The 19342-nt window shown below is 38.9% G+C and overlaps 2 protein-coding genes across 2 annotated transcripts in view; both read left to right on the top strand.

Moving 5' to 3' along the window:
- The window catches only part of LOC144637631 (uncharacterized), a 79668-nt gene that overhangs the window by 11247 nt on the left and 49079 nt on the right, over positions 1 to 19342 (top strand). The window contains exon 6 of the mRNA XM_078496690.1: positions 588 to 1027. Within this exon, the coding sequence (XP_078352816.1) occupies positions 588 to 1027 (440 nt within the window). The remainder of the gene's footprint in view (positions 1 to 587; positions 1028 to 19342) is intronic.
- LOC144639043 (uncharacterized) lies at positions 15376 to 19196 on the top strand. The gene is made up of 2 exons (XM_078498305.1): positions 15376 to 15418; positions 18732 to 19196. Exons 1-2 carry the CDS (start codon positions 15410 to 15412, stop codon positions 19194 to 19196), a joined length of 474 nt encoding a protein of 157 aa, XP_078354431.1. The 5' UTR covers positions 15376 to 15409.

Raw genomic sequence — 19342 nt, 5'->3', positions numbered from 1 at the left:
TCACTTATTCTTTGACACTGAAAGGAATTTATTCCCCAAGTTTTAGTTGGTCGTGTCCATTGCAGCCAAGTTATTTGGAAAACAAAATTTGGAGAATTACAGAGCTTGAAATGGGTCTATTTTGGTGTTGCACTTTGGTACACCGATATGGTGGCCAAAACTGCCTACGAAATAAAAACAATTTACTACCAAGCCCATGCCAAAGCCACTTTGGAAGCTTTGGTTATCATTTCACACTCAAACTCATCTGAAAGGCATTAAAAGTTCGGAAATATTGGTTTTATGTAACATTTGATGAGATCATGTTGAGTTAGGCTGTGTCAAATTTCAAAACGCTTTGTCTCCAAAACAAAGCACTCCTCTGGCACAGAAATTTCCCAAGCAATTAATGACACTGATGTCTACAATACACTCAAAGACCAACTTTCAATTTAATTTAAATTTTAATGACGTCACGCGAGGACGCTTTGTAGATACTTAAACAGACAAAGGAAGACAATTACAGCCATTTCTGCATAAGGTCTATACGGCATATATTTCTTGTACACATAGAGATATCAAGTGGTATTATTTCTTCATGATTTTAGGCGAATGCAATCAGATTATGGATATTGGCATTCTGGCTGACGTATCAAAAAGCATGACCAAAGACCAACACTCTCAGCTCGCAAATTTCGTCGACAGACTGGTTTACAAACTGGGCGTCTCTTCTGCAGGGAACCACTATGCCGTTGTCACGTTTGGCAACGAAGCAGAAGTCTTCAGCACCTTTCGTGACTCGTATTACCACAATGAATATAACTTGAAAACCATGATGAGGCAAAAATTCGACTTCGTCCCATGTTGTTGGGGAACTCGTACAGATCTTGCCATGAATCTTGCTGTGACTCGACTGTTCACCGACGCCGGAGGAGACAGACCAGATGCAAAGAATGTTTTGTTGGTTTTTACGGATGGATTACCGTTTATTAGCAAATGGGATAAAAAACCTTTTATTCCATTTTATCAATCGACGTCAGTATTAGAGGTAATTTTCTATTAGTGTACATGTTATAATTGATCATATTACACTACAATAGAGAAGACGTCAGAGTCGCTTTTCTGGTCAACCTCGCTGATTGGCCACAAAAATATTTTTGTGGCCAATCAAGAGGAAGGAGTTCAAACGCTTCTGGAACTGGTTCGGTAAGACAAAGTGCCCAGGGGCTGTTACGCTCTATGTTGTAAACTTTCGCCCGAAAATCCCGTTGTCCCGACAAGCTGCCCGTCGCCCCCACTAACTGCCCCTGGGACTCCGAGGATGCTCCTGTAGCTTCCCGTTTCTCGTACTTTCTGATCAAGTGCGTCTGGGGCTCGGATTTTTGGATCACGGCGTCTCGGGCTCGGATTTTTGTAGCGCCAAGTCTCGGGCTCGGATTTTACAAACAAATTCAAGTCTCGGGCTCGGATTTTTAAACTAGGGTCTCGGCGTCTCGGCAAGGCTCGGATTTTACCATTCGCCACCCCTTACAATGCAATACAACAATTTATTTAACGTGGTAGCATGACGCCATGTCGGGATCTTTAACAAAACACAAGGGAAGGACAAAATCAGTTGTAAACCCTGGAAAAGAGACCTTGATCGAGTACAGGTCCATTGGCCTGTTTCACAGTATTGAACAATTTGCACCAAAAAGCTGAACATGTTGTCTTCGATTAGCTTTGTCAAAATACAGTCAATATTGTGTAGAAAGATCTATTTAATGTGTACTGAGTTGCCAATCACCAAAATCGGCCGACCTGTAAACTGATGACGTCGCAAATGGAAGAATGACCTCTACTCCCGGACCAATCCCTGAAAAATCCGTGTTAAGCACAATAAGGGTTAACAATCACCTGTCAACTCCATTACTAAATTGCATAATATTTTCTGAATAGGCCAAAGATGTCAGTACCACGGTTATTGGAATTGGTCCATTGGCATATAAACAAGAAGACAAAATGAAAGAGGTAGCTGGCTACGAAGGAAAAGTTCTTCTTTATACAGACTTTGACGTGCTACTCAGCCAGTTTGATGAAATATTAAAGGCCGCTTGTGGTAAGCTGGCATTTCTGTCTTTCCCCGATTTAAAAATAGAAAAGAGCTCACAACTTACATTAAATTAAACCATCTGAATGCAAATGGTCACACAACAAGTCTCCCAATCTCGTACCTCGAGTCTTCGTTCCTTACTCCGCAAGCTTGACGAAACAAGCGACTCTCGAAAGTTCCGTTGCAGGATCAAATCTGATTGGCTTGAAATGGTCTAGACGATAAGCCGATCAAATACATGTCGAAATTGTCTGAAATTTCACCGTTAAAATGGGAAACAGAAAATTGCAAATGACACGTGACTTAGAGTTGAAATTTTTTAACCCTAATTTATTAAAGGAGTTTAAATGCCAAGGGATTTTAAAAAGAAGAAAAGCGAGTAGTTCCTCCTTGAAAAATAATTTGTTAAGTTTCCGTTCGTCCTATCCAGCCCAGCCGTGGGACAGTGACAACGGAATAAAACTACATGCATTATTAATCACTGGTTTTAATGTTGAATGAAATTAATGTTAGCTTTCTTGCCTTCCAGTTGTTGACGGTGGCTACACTGAATGGTCGATTTCTGAGTGCAGTGTGACGTGTGGTGGAGGAACACAGACACTTACAAGAACCTGCACCAATCCCCCGCCATCTAACGGTGGAAAAGACTGCAGTGAACTGGGACCAGCTGAGAAGACGCAGGAATGCAATAAACGAAAGTGTCGTAAGTATTTCTTTTATAGAACAAAACCATCGCCTTAACCAAAAACAGTTCTATCTAACATCGATCGGCGCCCACGAATCTTTAAAATTCAGTACCAGCATGAAACTGTAAAATGTTCATAACTTAAGGGAGCTCACAGGGTGACACTTCTCCCACTGGAATACCGTCACATGATATAGTGAGGGTCTGTGAGAACGGTATATTCGATAGTAACAAGAATCTTTAATCAGGAGCCGTAACATCTCTAGAAATCGCGGACCTCCGAGTCCGCGAATAGTATGTCCTGCGGTACATTGACCGTAGAAGCGAACGCAAGAATTACAAAGAAAATGTATGGAGAATGAAATGTTTTATTAAATATTTCTTGACAAATTAACAAATGTAAAAATGTGAAAGCGGACCACAATAGATTGATGTATTAAGAACCACATTGTACAAGAATTGAAGTGCAGACTTCGAATTTCATTTGTATTCATGAACGTTTTCTGCGAACAGTTTTTGAGACCAAAATTATAAGGCGTAGAGGAGAAATGTATGGCGAAAACCGAAAACTTAAAGTTTATAAACGGGGATTATCGGCAAACTGAATGTGATCGAAAAAATGTGAAAGCAGATTTGATAAAACTATACATGAATCTAACTCACCAAATGATTTACATCTCCTTCCGATTAGATTTCATTTGTATCTTTGCCGTTAGAAAACCACAAAAAATCGCATACTGTAAACACACGGCGGCAGTTCACATTGAAATCCCAAAATCCGCTGTCTTTGAGCTACGATATTTCAGCCGTCTTTGCTCCAATTTTGCCGCAAAAGCCATCGTTTGAAAGATCTTTTGCTCCATTTTTATTATCAGGCAATATTTATGACCAGTGGTTTTCCTACTTCACAAAATATTACTCTGTGTAGGCTGCATTTTTGTGTACCATCGTAGATGTATATGAGCCCAAAGTCAGGCTTTCGAATCAGCGGCTATTACCAACTTTCGCGAGCGGTTAATGTAAGATGCATCAAAATTCGCCGACTTCAACGTCCGCGATTTCTAGCGATGTTCAAGACTAAATGGTTTAGAGCAGTTTTCAATTGAGTGTCGTAAAACCAAAACCAAAGTAATTACTCTGGCCAATCACAAAGGTCACAAACAATCCAGTGAACCAATCAAAACTCGAAGCAAATACATGTCGCTGGCGCGAAGCGCGGGAAAACGTGCGCGAGCGAGTCACGACTGGTTTTGGTTTTACTTCTGATTGGCTGAGAAAATGGCGCGAGATTTCTAAAACAATCACAAAACGTAGTAATGCAAAACCAAACGCAAACGCAAATTACTTTCGATACTCAAGTAAAAACCGCTCTACTGTGGGGTACTTAATTTAAAGTGAAAATAACCCAAGAAAATTGTCTAATTTTTAAAATGCTTAAAGATTCTACAAAATTAATTTTAAAAATCAGCAATTTCGATTTTGTCAATCTGACCCCGGTTTTCAAAGGGTAAATAACGCTATCCACTAGATTAAACACTCTCCAGTGGATAGCGTAGCCTGTTTTGCCCACACTTATCTACTGGATAGTGATTTATCCGGTGGATAGCATTACTCAACCTTTAAACAACTGGGCCCTGGTTTAAAGTGCGGTTAAACAAGGTTGTGAGTAAAATTTCAACTAAGACTTCAGTCATACTTACTTAAAAGGGGCCTGGCAAACTGCTTCTCTAATCATCGATAAGTTAGGCTAACGCTTCTGACACTATTGACTGCTAGTTAAGATATTTTACGATTTTACAGCCTCAGCAATTGACGGTGGCTACACTGATTGGTCAGCTTCTGAGTGCAGTGTGACGTGCGGAGGAGGAACAAAGACACTTACAAGAACCTGCACCAATCCCCCGCCATCTAACGGTGGAAAAGACTGCAGGGAACTGGGACCAGCTGAGAAGAAAGTTCCATGCAATAAAGAAGAATGCCCCAGTAAGCCACCTGAAATGATCAAATATACTTACTTTTAATTAGACAGGAAAATATGCTTTATCGCATTCGTGTTTTCCCATCTCAAGCTTGGAAGAGAAAAAGTCAGACTGTTTGGAGTCTTACTTTTACAATTAGATTTTGTATTATTTGCTTTGATCGCAATTTTTTTCGCGAACTTTTTAAAGTATAATAGGTGACCAAGCTATACTTGTATTTTTTTTTTTGGGGGGGGGGGGGGCTGGAAACAGAGTCTAACACGTTTTTAAGGTGGCTCGTAATGGTTTAGACATTTGGGTTTGAGCTACTTCTTTACCTACAGAATTTTTTAAAAATATATAAGACAACGACATTTTGACAGCTCTGCAAAGACATATGAAAACAAAAGCTTTCACCGCATAATTTGAAAGTAAATAGACCCAAGACGACGAAAATAAAGTTTCTTTTACCATATTTGATGTTTCCATAGCAACGAAGTCCTAAACAACTTTAATAAATAAAGCACAAATTTGAGGCAAATTGTTTTTTCTTAAGATTATTGGTGAAGCTGTGATAGAAAGTCAAAGACACAATAATTAACCATTATCAGCCATCTTGCTATTAACTTTCACATCGACCAACCGTAACATACGCTTTTTCGTTTCTTTTCATTAAGGCGAATGTAAAGAACAAGTGTTGGATATCGCAATTCTGGGTGACATCTCACGGAGCATGAACGGTGACATGCGCAATCAGCTCATAGAGATCATTAAAAAATTGGTGGACCAACTGGGTATCTCTAAAAACGGAAATCACTTTTCGCTTATCACCTTTGGGCCAAGTGCAGATGTCCACAACGACTTTGCAAACAAGAATTACTACAATCCAAAGAACTTTAAAAGTCTCGTGGATGAGGAAATTCGCCATGTTCCAGAGAAGTGGGGAACTCGTACAGATCTTGCTGAGAATCTGGCTGTAACCGACTTGTTTACCAAGGGGGGAGGAGACAGACCAAACGCCAAGAATGTCATGCTTGTATTTACTGATGGAAAACCTAAAAGGGCGGACAAAGTGCCTTTTATTCCATTCTCAAAGTCAACGAAAGCGTTAGAGGTAAATAAGTATTATAAGTATTATACAAACCATTGTTACGAAGCGGACGACAACGGGTACACGTGTCTGGGACGCCGGTTGATTAACTGACGTTCAGGCTCGGTTCAGTAAGATAGAATAGCATTCCATATATTCAGGGGGAAATAGAAATATTGCTAGCCACTTAATGTTACAGAATCTGGGATAAGTTCCGGCAAGTATGAGCCACTTGCCTCGAGGCTTCCCCTTTTTCAGTTCAGTAACAAAACCAAAGTAAAGAGCTTCATACAATTCAATTTCCCTACAAATGTAGTAGAGCGAGAGCACGAAACAAGGAAGCGTGAAACACGAGCCGCGTCACTAACACTTTTCTTGCTCTCACCAGTTCCTTGTGTGCTTTTAACAAGACAAATTATTAATATCATTGTTATCATTATTATCGTCATCGTTATCATTATCGTCATCATCATCATCATCATTATTATCATTATAATTGTTATTAGTTTTACAGTAAATGGGATGTTGAAGATTTTTATTATTAACAATGGTATTATCAATATCGTTGTTATCACTATTATTGTCATCGTTATTAAGATTATCGTTATTATCAGTATCATCGTCAAAATCATTATTATTATCATCATCATTGTCATTATAATTGTTATTAGTTTTACAGTCAATGTGATTTCGACGAATTTTAAACCTGTAGATGTAAAAGAAGAAAGGTCGCTATTTTTTACGGAGGCAAGCGTGGCCGAGTGGTTTGGGGCGCTGGTGTTGTAATCCGGAGGTCCCCGGTTCAAGACTTGCCCTGGCCACTAGCTGGATTTGTTTCTCGGTTGTCCCGAGTTCAAATCCTCGACCACGCTTTGTATATAGCCAACTGGTCCGCCTCCTGCCAGTTGGGATTTTTAACCTTGTTATGTTCATTCAAAATATTTGTTTCCTCTGTTTCAGTGGCATGCCTGTAAACTAGCTATCTCGTAGAGATATGAAGCTAAGTGCATGACCACTATAAACACCATTTATATATATATTTTTTTTATATTTTTTTGTGTTTGTTACTGATACCTTAAAAATCATTTATTTCCCCTAACCAGCGCAAAGACGTTAGTACAACAGTTATTGGAATTGGCTCGGACGTGAAAGAGAACAAAGACAAAATGAAAGAGGTGGCTGGTAGGAAGGGAAAAGTGCTTCTTTACGATGATTTTGATGCGCTTTCCAGTCAATTTGAGGAAATGTTAAAAGCCACTTGTGGTGAGTTGATATTTGTTTGCTTTTGCTTCACCTATCAAGTATTAGAGCAGTTTTCAATTGAGTGTCGTAAAACCAAAACCAAAGTAATTACTCTGGCCAATCACAAAGGACACAGACAATCCTGTGAACCAATCAAAACTCGAAGCAAATACATGTAGCTGACACGAAGCGCGGGAAAACGTGCGGGAGCGAGTCACGATTGGTTTTGGTTTTACTCCTGAAAGTGGCGCGAGATTTTTAAGCCAATCACTAAGCGTAGTAATGCAAAACCAAAGCAAATGCAATTTACTTTCGACACTCAAGTGAAAACCGCTCTATTATTATACATTGTAGTCACTATCTGACTGGGAATCAGCGCAACCTACATATTATTCATTAATCTGCAAACTGCCAGGAGATTATTGAATAATCTGTAGGTAAACTCGAAGCAAATACATGAAGCAAGCACAAAGCGCGAAAAAGTACGTACAAGCGTTCTTAAAGATTGATTTAGTTCTTCTCTGTGATTGGTCGAGAAGTGGCGCAAGTTTAATCAGTTAGCGTAGTCATGCAAATCAAAAGCAAACGGGAATTACTTTGACGCTCAAGTGAAAACCGCAAGATTAAAAATGGTCATGATTCCTTGTCACAGTTTTCGTATGCTTCTAATGCCTGTTCTTGTTTTTTTTTTTTTTCTTTTTAATAGAAACATCAGGATCAAATGGAAAACCAGGTAAAGTGTTAATGTAAACAGTTTAAATATTATTATTTATGTGTTTTTACATTACATCACTTGTTTTTCTTTTTCAGAATCTATCAACGGTTGATTCCTTTTACGAATATTTTTGTTTCATTTCCATTTTGAAAGCTCCCAGATTACTACACGTGATTTGTGCTTGCTGTCGAACTGAAACTAAAAAAAATGAAAATATAATTAAAAAATAAGTTTTTTACAATTATTTGTTTACAAAAACTAAGGCAACGAAAGAACGAAGTGTGTGAGATGAGTTGTCGACAACTTAACGCCAAATTTGTATTTGTCAACAACTAGGTGGTTTCCCCTTTTCGAAAAGGGAAGCAACTTAGTTTTCAATAAGTTATAGTTGGCGAGAATACATTTTTGTCCATTTTTCGCGTGAGTGGGAATAATTACTTGCTATTTCGTTGTCGACAACTATCGTAACTGCGTTGTCAGGGGTCAGTGGTTTTAGCACGCACAGTTAAAGTTAGTTCCCACGCCCCAGCTAGCCAGACCAAAGTTCAGTAGTGGAAGAGACTAGAGAGGACTTCTAACTATGACCAGACTTTAGGACTGCTTGCATCGGACAGAAGTAGTTGAAAAAAACACAGGTAATAGGCTGTGCGTATGCGTACAGGTCCTGGCCAGACCGCAGAGAAGTGTAGTGTGACCATTTGCATATTAGATAGTTTATTTTAACATTTTTCTGTCGTCACACTTGAATACCTTTTTAGTGGTCCACATCTCCATACGCATTGCCAAGACTTTTCTACAGTCCCAGCCACAGCTTCTATATGGATTGTATGGGACTGGGATTTAAAGCAACCTTCTGGTTCGCTTCTGAAGTCAAGGGAGCGTTTTCAGGACTTCCGGGTCTTTCTCGCTGCCCGACGGCTATGCCATGCTGATGACAAATAGCTGTCGACAGCTTAATGGCTTGTGTGTGGAAGCCCTAAGTGGCTATGACACGATAACCATACTAACTTGGTTTCTTTGTCACAGTGGACGGTGGGTGGTCTAACTACTCCAAGTGGAGTAAGTGTAGCAAGTCGTGTAAAGGCGGGAAAATGACCAGAACACGTGACTGTAACAACCCAGCTCCAGCCAATGGCGGGCAAGACTGCAAGGGCAAGAGTAAACAAACCATAAGCTGTAACAAAAAGATACGTTGCTAGGTAAACAGAAAAACAAATTGACGTAGGTGATTTTTAACCTGTGTGAGTGGGGGGACGAGGTGGCCAGAAACCCATAAGGGTTGAAACGTGTAACGCGCGTTCACAGCGTTTGAATATTCAGTTTTGCCAAGTACCATATTTGGAAACACGAAGAGTTTGTACGCGAATGCTTTACACACGTAATGGGACACGCAACAGCATTTTCGGTTTTTCGGTTAGTTACTTAGATTCCGACCTAAAGACGTAAATTTCTTACAGGAACTAAAGAAATTCGTTAAGTGTATCCAAGTGTAGTTCTACAGACTACTTAATGACGATAAAACAGGAGAATTTGACCAAATTTAATTTTATTTACGGTAATCAAGCTTGTTCATACGCCATCGAGCGCGAGTAAGCGCGCGCTGAATTTAATCCAAATGTTGCAATTTTGATTGGTTATTTTATTCGCCTGATTTTCCAAATATGGTACTTAATGGAAACGAATGTTCAAACGCTTTGTACCATGCGAATCATAGGGAGTTACACATTTCAACCCTTATGTGTTTCTGGGTGGCCTAATGATTAGTGTGCTAGACTGTGCTGGACTCCAGATCGAGCGTTCCGAGTTCGCGCCCTGGCCAGGATCATTGTGTTGTGTTCCTGGTCAAGACACTACTTCTCGGTAGCGCCTGTCTTTGCGCAGGTTTATAAATAAGTACCGGCGCATTTACTGCTGGGGGTATCCCTCAGTTGGACATCCAGCGAGGAATAGAGATACCTCCGGTCGCATGATGCTACAAAAAATTGGATTAGCTCCGCCTGATGGGCCAGTAGGCTCGTATGTTGACTTAACTTCTACCTACACAGTGTACCTGACAATGTATTCATGTTGACCCAATTTTCGTTCAAAAGTAGTTTAATAATTTTCCTTTTTCTTGTTTTATCTTGACAGGTGAATAAAGTGGCAAAGGAGTGTCTCCAGTGTGCATTTAAATGGTTTCAAGTTGTGCCGAGGGGAAATTGATGCAAAAGGCACTGACAAACTTCACCGTGGTTTAAGGAAAAAACAATCTGTAATAGAACTTTTAACTTCGTGATTGTTGTCCTTGTTAGATTACGAGATGCTACTTTTCAAAGTTATCTTTCAATTTAAATTGTTGTTTCGTGCTTATGGTGTATCGTGTGTGATTCCTTGAGCAAGGTTTATCAAATAAAATGGAATAAAGCGTCAAACCCTTTTGAGTTTCATTTACCTTGATGAACTTTTTTGACTCTTTTTTGGATTTCTTTCTTAGCTCCCTTTCCAGTTTACTTTTGATTATTCTTTGAGCTCTCTTCTGATTTTCCATTGATACATCTTCTGAGTTTCATTTTAAATTTCCCTTTCAGTTCCTCTTTGAGTTTCATTTTGAAAATTTTTAGTTTCCTTTCAAACCGTCGTCAGAGTTTCACTTTTACTTTCTTGTGGAGTTTCTCTTTTAGTTCCTTTTTTGCGTTCCCTTTTAGGTTTCTTTCTGAGTTCCCTATTGGTTGCATTGAGAAAAAGATATGCATTTATTCGTCTTACTTACCCAATGGATGAGTTACTGGTGGTTCTAGTTTGTAGTGGCTATAGCGGGAATGTCGTATCACAGAAAAAAGTGCCAGGCGTCGGGAAGTCTTCGGCCCCCCCTGGTCGGAATATTTCCCGACCCAAAGCATCTCTTTTAAATTGTCTAATAAAAGCACCTCTAAGATCGTACATTTTGCATTTAAAGAGGCGTGGCCTCGTTCCTATGTGTGCAATAGATGACAGCTGAAATGATTATTTCTTCATTTTGATTGTTCACCTCTACAAGAGCGATGCAACAAAAACTACAACATCTCCATTGTTCTTTTGCCGTCTCACAAACGAAAAGAGCAGATATTTTTAAAATAAGTTCTTTCCAATCTGTATTATAATCAGGCAGTAGATTCTCTGCCTGAAATAGGCTTAACATTTTGCACCAGATTAACCTAGTGTTTGCAAAAAATCGAAACACGTCGAGCAATGGCGCCATGAATAATAATAAAAACAACAACAAAAACAACAAAACTTGAGTTATAAACGGAAAAGCCCTGGGAACGAGGTTGCGCACTCCCCTCCCCACCCCACAACCCTCACGACCCTCCCACCGTACCAAGCCATGAAGTTATGACCGCGTGGAATCGAGGTTAACAGAAAACAAAGATGGCGGAAATTTTGAAAACCTCCAGCAACCATTTATCGACTGTGGAATACAGTTTTGATGTTTTATATCGCTCTCTGGTAAGGTTTTAACGTCTGGCCGTTCCTTTTGGAGAAAATGGCAAGCAGGATGTTCTGTTTTGGTCAGTTCAACTTTGTTTGACAGCATGAAGCTTGATGCTCACTCAGTGCTATAACCTTTTAATAAGCTTTTACTGGTGAGTAAAAACAGCGTTTTATACCTCAAAGAATTGAAATGAACTAAAGAAATGATTCTTGTTAACTTTATTTGTGCTTATGCAGAAAAAAAAGACTAAATATTTAAGCTTTAACGTCACATTGAATGTTTCCAAAATAACACGTGCAACAATAAGTGACAAATTTTGGCGAGAAAACCAAAAGTTTTTTGGAAGGGCTTTCAGGTTATAGAAACCCAAATATATGTTGATAACCGGTAATAACGTATGGCCCAAATTCAAGTGAATTAAAGCACATATCTGTATCGTATTTTTTTTTGTACCCTGCCACTTTACCCCTCCCCCCACCCCTTCCTCCCTTCATGTACTCTCACTCCCAGAAATCCAATGACATTTTTGCTACCCTTTTGTGTTCTTTAACTCATGAAATCCCTCCCCTTTTATAAACTTAAGGCCTGAAAAAAGGTCCCCCACCCTTTTGGGTCTGCCTTCCCAGAGCCCAGATCCATTTGGCCTGCGCCAAGGATGAAGACATCTGGCCCGCACCAACACCAGAAGTCTGTGATCCGGACTCAAAAACCGACCGTTAGATTTGACTACGAGTACGAGATCGAGTAAGAGTACAACTTAAGAATTTCAAGACAATTGCATCCCCCGAACTATAACTCTTCCCTGTTGCTGACTAACACATAAATAAACATTAGGGATAAAATTGATGTGATAAGTAATTATAGGAGGCTCACGAATTTGGTTTGAAAAGTCGTACTCCACTCAATCTTGTTCTTGTGCACTCCAATCTAAAGGTTGCTATTGTCAAATTTGAGAAATCTGATTGGCTGAAAATTGGGAACAAGTACTCTGCAGATGCTCAAAAATTGGAGCTGGCCCAAGGCTTGAAATCCCCTTACCCTGAAAATGATTTCAACACATTGTAATAAATTAAAAGTTGAAGCCAGGTGGTTAAAACAAACTTAGACCTGTGTCTTTTATGTTTAGGAACCTATATTCCAGCTCAAAAGGAGAACATCAAACCAAGACAGAAAAAAAGACACATGGAGGATTAAAATCTGCAGACTCCAGACATGGTGAGTAAATTTTTTTATTATTGTCATTATTAGTGTGATAATAATTTATTTATTTATTACAAACTGAGATACCGTAAACACCTGCAGAGAAGCCGCACCTTTTTCCAAAAATTTTCACTCAAAATCAAGGGTGCAGCATATCTGCAGGAACATTTGGGAATGGTGCCGTAAATTTTCTTGAATTGACACTTTTAAGGTAAAGTATGTAAATTAATATTACATAAAACTACAAGAGAGTACTGTTTCTTCCCTGTTTAGCACTTAATTTGATGGCAAATTTGTCAAACTGATTACGAAACTCTCTTCATGCAAGTTGAACATGTTTATCTCCAACAGATGGCTCTCAAATCTCCTAAATTGTAGATATGTAATGATTGCCACAAAACCCGAACCATCTTGTTTTGCTTGTTCGTTCTTGCCCTAGTCCCATTTTCGCATCAGGGTGTGGCTTATCTGCGTGTGTTTACAGTATAATTATTAATATGTTAAAGTCAAACTGGATGTTCTGTTGATGGGAACTCTGCAAATTATGATGTGAGGCAATGTTCCAATATTAATTGACAGTTTTCTCATCGCAACTTGCAACTTTCAATTCAAATTTGCTCAAGCAAGTTGCCAAGTTACTGTTTTCATTTTCCCATATGAAACATACTAATTTCACCTCTGTTTCAAAGGAGGAGGAAATACCTGAATTGCCCTATGCACAACTGTTTATCAACTGTTTATTATTTTCTCCTTTTAATTGCAATAAAGTTGTTATAAATAAACAGAATGTGAGAAATTACTGACAAGCTTAGTTCATATTGCCAAACTAGGAATTGTGCTTAAAAATTAAAATGTGCTCTGCAGTTACTGTACGGCTTACGTTTTAAATTTTGAAGTGACTGATTCCCAGTTTGGCAATTTGTACTCATCTTGTTGCTAATTTCTCGCATTCTGTCGATAAACAGTCGACTAAGGGGCTACATTTATAATAAAATAAAATTAATATTTAATAAATGTACAGCACTGCATACTAAGTTGACTCAAAAGACACTTGGAACAATTGAATGAATATGTGTCATGGCAAAGACTGCATGCATTTTTAATTAAGACTAAGGGTATCAAATGGTCTTTGCAAGCATTTGCGAGCATGCGAGCACAGCGTTTTTCTTTGCGAGCACGAGCATTGACAAAAATTAGCCTTGCGAGCAACGGGCACTTTTCAAAAACCTACCTTCACTAAAAACCGAGTATGGAGCACTTGTAAAAATGTGCGAGCACGAGCAAACAAGCACCCTTTAAAATTTTGCGAGCATTGCGAGCACTGCGACATTTTGAGGGACTATTCTTGACTCCTAAGACTGATTCAACTTGTTTCAGTGCACATGAAGCTTGAAATCCCTATAACCTTAAAATGATTTTAAACTGCATCATATGTATAATAATTTAAAGCCAGGCGGTTAAAACCTAGACTTAAGACAACATGTGCCTATTATTTTTAGGAACCTATAAATTATCCTGACCAGTGGTCTTAGATATCAGAAAGCAAACAGACCAAGACAGACAAACCACATGGAGCATTAAAACCAGACTTCACATGGACATGGTGAGTTTATTTTTATGGTATATAATTATTTTTTATATTGTGATTATTAGACAAGTGTGATAATTACAGGCTGAGATAATAATAATATGTGAAAGGAAAATAATTGAGGCCCAGTCTCACCAATTTAACTTTGGGCTATAAACTTTTGTCCAGGGCCACTTAAAGTTAAGGTTTGATCGCCCGAAAGCCGACAACGATTTGAGAAACTTGTACAATAAAATAAAATGTTATTTCTTTGAAGTACCTAAAATCTTTTCTGTGTACAGTACTGCATGGACTACAAGGAACAATAATTTAATTTCTTTAGACTGTATGTTTCATGACAAAAGCTACAGCCATTTTTAATCAAGACTCAGCTGGCTCAACTTGTTTAAATGTACATGTAGCTTGAAATCTCTTTACCCTGATTTTAAGAGCTGGGCACCCAAGATTTCTTACAGAAGAGCCTTCAGAGGTCTTCAGACAACCTGTAATTATTACATGTATTCTAAGAGCACAGCCTTGTGGGTAGTTAAAGAGACTATGCCCTTTTTTTAGGAACCTATAATTATTCCTGACCAGAGTAGAACATCAGAGAACAGACCAAGACAGACAAAACCACATGGAGGATTAAAACAAGACTTCATATGGTCATGGTGAGTTTATTTTCTAATGTTTCATTTAAATAGACTGAGATTATAAGTTAAGAGTATGTGATTTCAAGGAAAATAAATTATTTGAAGCCCCTGGGCAGTTTAACTTACCGGTATTCTACTTTGGGCAGGGGTATTTCGCAGAACACAGAATGCAGAACGTACATGTATGTAGAATGATGGTCAGCACAGCTACATGTAGCCTTTGACATAAAATTTAATCGTTCCTTACACAGAGCTTAAATTTAAATTTGAACAGTATGCATTCTCAGTGCACATGTAGCTTGAAATTCCCTTTTAAAATAACTTAAAACTGCAACACGTCATGTAACAAATTATGGTAGTTTTCAGTGATACAAGTCATGTATGCGAACTCTGAAATTCCAAATCCAACTAACGATTCCTTTTTTGCTACTGTCAATCATAATTATGGCAACTGAACAAAATGGATCAAAATCTACCACTGATCACAACTGACAGACATGACCTTTTTACATGGTTGAAGTGTAGTTGTGTTTCCCGAGAGGTTTGCTAACTAAAGATGATTGAGGGCAGCAAAAAGCGTAAACTGTTGTTTGAGGATTGAATTTCAGAGTTTGACACATTCACTGTAATTAAAGCAAGTAATGTTTAAAACTTTGACTTAAGACGTGTCCTTTATTTTTAGAAACCTATAATATTATTCCTGACCAGAGGAGGACATCAGAAAGATAACAGACCAAGACAGACAAAACCGCACAGAGGACTTAAACCAGACTTCAGATGGACATGGTGAGTTTATCTTTTGATGTTGCCATTATAAGTGTGGTAAATAACTGCAAGTTAGACTAAATGCCTCTTAATATTAGCCTGGTTAACTGTGCTGGACAGGTTTCTGAAATCTCACCTTACCACTATTTTCTTTGTAAAAATTTCAATGTGTTCATATGAGGAGGCGGGCTAGCCCTGCAGTTGCTGAGATCTAGTTTTTTACGGCCAAAGTCTCGGTAACCAGGATGGAAATTTTCCCATATGAAGACTTCATCCCGGTTACCAGGACGACAATTTGTTTTTAAACATGCAATCTCTTCCATAAAAGAACAGTCAGTATTAGATTATTCTGGTATGTTTCGATGATTTTCTAGACCAGGATGACTTCTAACAGTCATTCAAGAGTTTTCAGACTTACAACAACGAGAAATGTTATGATCTACACTTTTCAGTAGTCCAAATGCTTGTTTGTTAAATTATATGCATGCATGATCCTGTCACAACTTTTCAGTGACTGGGCTGATATTTCCTATATGAACAGAAAACAAATATCGTCTTGCTAACCAGGCCAGCCTAATTACTGAACTCATATGGAGAGGCCCTAAGATAGGCTACATTTATAGTACTGTACATGTGCCGGAAAGGAAAATATTTAAGGCCCAGTTTCACCCATTTGACTTTGTTGCCACTTGAACATCGTTTTGAAAGGCATGTACTAAAACCCGAAACAACGAAACGAAACCACCGAAACGAAACAACCGAAACGACCGAAACGAAACCGCCGAAACAACCGAAACGAAACGAAATCACCGAAACAAGCAAAACCCAATTTCAATTTTTGAGAGCTAACCATAAACAGGCTAACCGGAGTGCATAGTAGGCTAACCTAAGTGAATAATAGGCTAACCGGAGTGTGTAGTAGGCTAACAGGAGTGTATAGTAGGCTAAACGGAGTGTATAGTACGATAAGTGGCGGAAATCTTGAAGTTTTGCTTGTTTCGGTGATCAATTTTGTTTCGTTTCGCTCGTTTCGGCTGTTTTGGTTGTTTCGGCGGTTTCGTTTCGGTCGTTTCATTTCGTTGTCTCCCGTTTTGAAATGAGGTCGTGAAAATCACTCAGAAATGAAACATCACAGTCACAAAGCCAAGTGGGTAAAACAGGGTGTTAAAATGACCTGCACATTCTTAGGCACCATTTGGACACAATGTAGTTCACAGAAAGTACAATCAACTCCCATTATTACAGACACCCTCAGGACCATATTTGGTGTCCATAATAAATTGGGGGCTTCAAAATGTTTTGAACTACAGTAGGCATCAGCAACTGCAAAAGTGTGACACCAAGCTTGTTTGTTTTGAGCTCATTGCTATGACCAGAGAAATCAGCAGTTGACATACTTATTGGCCGTTCCGAGGTTGCGCAGGGAACTGGGGCGATTTTCAAATTTCAAGTAATCGATAATCTGACACCACCACATGAAAGATCGCCATGAGGTTGGTGATTTGACCAAGTTTGATGCTTTCAGGATGCACAGAAACGAAGTTATGGACCTTGAAACATGGTTAAAAATCCATACAAACGTCTTTAATTGTAAGCCAGCGTCCCCCAAAACCATATAAACTCTTAAAATTTTTATCTGTTTTGTGACAGCTGTAAAATCCTGCCAAAGACCCATTATTTAAAAGAAACTAAGTTGAAAATCACTATGTTTGCCCGTTTTAAAGAGTATCACAAAAATCCTAAAAAAATTAAGAGTTTATATGGTTTTGGGGGACGCTGTCTCAAAATAAGAGACGTTTGTATGGATATTTAACCTTGTTTCAAGGCCCATAACTTCGTCTGTGTTCATCCTAAAAGCGTCAAACTTGGTAACATAACCAATCTCACCGAGCTCTTTTATGTGGTGGTGTCAGATTATCGATTACTTGAAATTTGAAACTCGCCCCAGTTCCATGCGCAACCTCGGAACGGCTAATAAACAGTTATTGGATGAGGTTTTTGTGATATTCGGAATAATCAAGGTCGAGGTTCAGCTTCGGCTGATAACACTTACCAAGATCTTGATTATTCCGGATATCACAAAAACCAAATTTAATAATTGTTTTATTATACATTGTTTTTCTGGAAAAAATAAGGACAAAACGACTACAATCGTTCTACTAATTCCTACTTGTCATCTTGCTTTTGAATGCTTTTCTCTCAAGGTATTCATGGAATAGTTCCTCCGTAATCTTTGTCAGTCATTTTGTGTTTTCCGAGAATTTAGTGTCAAGAAATTTTTCAATTTAGATAAATGTTTTGCTCGGTTGAGCAAATCGACGAACTATGAATCGACGAACTATGAATTTCCTTCGCTGTCAAATGTGTCCCACATTCCTCTCGGAAATCATGCATTGCGTGCCCAACCTACAGATTAGAAAATAATCTGCTTACTAATCTGTAGGTCGCGCTGATTCTCAGAATTAACTGTAGGCTCTTAGCCAATGAGAAGACAGATAGTGACTACAATGTATAATAATACTGGTAATTAAGTAGGCGGTGGAACTCCAGTAGTCGCTGGCTTGTTTTGAAAACCCTGATAAAAGAAGTTTGTAATAGCAGGGAGTTATCTTTGGGTAATTCCTATTCACCATGCATGACTTCAATTGATATCAGTAACAACAGGGTATCCATTAAAGGAGAAGTTCACTCCAGAATGGCCATTTATTTTCTTTACGCCAATAAAATGTTTATACAAAGATAATATGTTATTCACCAAAATTTCAGCCTCCAACGTGCGCTATAACCCTACGAAATCTTTCCCAAAACTCGACGACTGAACGCCGCCATCTTGGAGCTGGTAATGCATGCGTGACATCAAAGAGCTCAGCCTGAAGTTTGGCAGGGAAATTTTAATAGTTGAAACTCCTTATTTTTGGATTTTTTTTAGCTCTGTTTGAGCAAAATGGAGATGCACAAACAGGCATTTGACAAACAAAAGCCACTACGAAGAATCAAGGAGTTTCGAGTATTTAATTTTTCCCGCCAAACTTCAGGCTGAGCTCTTTGATGTCACGCATACATTACCAGCTCCAAGATGGCGGCGTTCAGTTGTCGAATTTTGGGAAAGATTTCGTAGGGTTATAGCGCACGTTGAAGGCTGAAATTTTGGTGAATAACATATCTTTGTATAAACTTTTTATTGGCGTAAAGAAAATAAATGGCCATTCTGGAGTGAACTTCTCCTTTAAACAGTAAAGTTGAACCTCACCTAACAGGCCAGGCACTTCTCGTAAGCACACTCTCTTACTGCTTGCAAAAAATGAGTAATTGATTGCTGGATTCTTTTGTGCAGACTCAGGACTGTGGACTCAGGTCAGTGGACCAAAGATCGTGGACTCAGGACCATGGACCAAGGATCGTGGACTCAGGACAGTGGACCAAGGATTGTGTACTCAGGACCATGGACCAAGGATCATGGACTCAGGACAGTGGACCAAGGATTGTGGACTCAGGACCGTGGAACAAGGATTGTGGACTCAGGACCGTGGACCAAGGATCGTGGACTCAGGTCCCTGGACCAAGGATCATGGACTCAGGACCGTGGACCAAGGATCATGGACTCAGGACCATGTACCAAGGATCGTGGACTCCGGACAGTGAAACAAGGATTGTGGACTCCAGACTGTGGACCAGGGATCATGGACCCACAGCACAGGACAGAGGATCAAGGACCAAGCACTGTGGAAAGCAAGCCTGGGATAATCAGGAACTGACACTAAAGATAAATTGTAAATATATATATTTTTTTTTATGTTGAGGTAAAGATATACGGTATTATCATTAACAAGTGTTTACCATGAAATCATGCACATACTTCAATATTTTGACTTTAATTTGTTTTAGCAAAATAACCATTTTAAAATTAAACGACTAGAAGTGATGCCATCTTGTGCCAAATAACAC

This window comes from Oculina patagonica, chromosome 14, assembly GCF_052425735.1.
Source record: "Oculina patagonica isolate OP01 chromosome 14, crgOcupat, whole genome shotgun sequence".
NCBI lineage: Eukaryota > Metazoa > Cnidaria > Anthozoa > Scleractinia > Oculinidae > Oculina > Oculina patagonica.
Note: the sequence above shows the minus strand (reverse complement) of the source record. Positions and strands in the feature narration are given on the sequence as shown.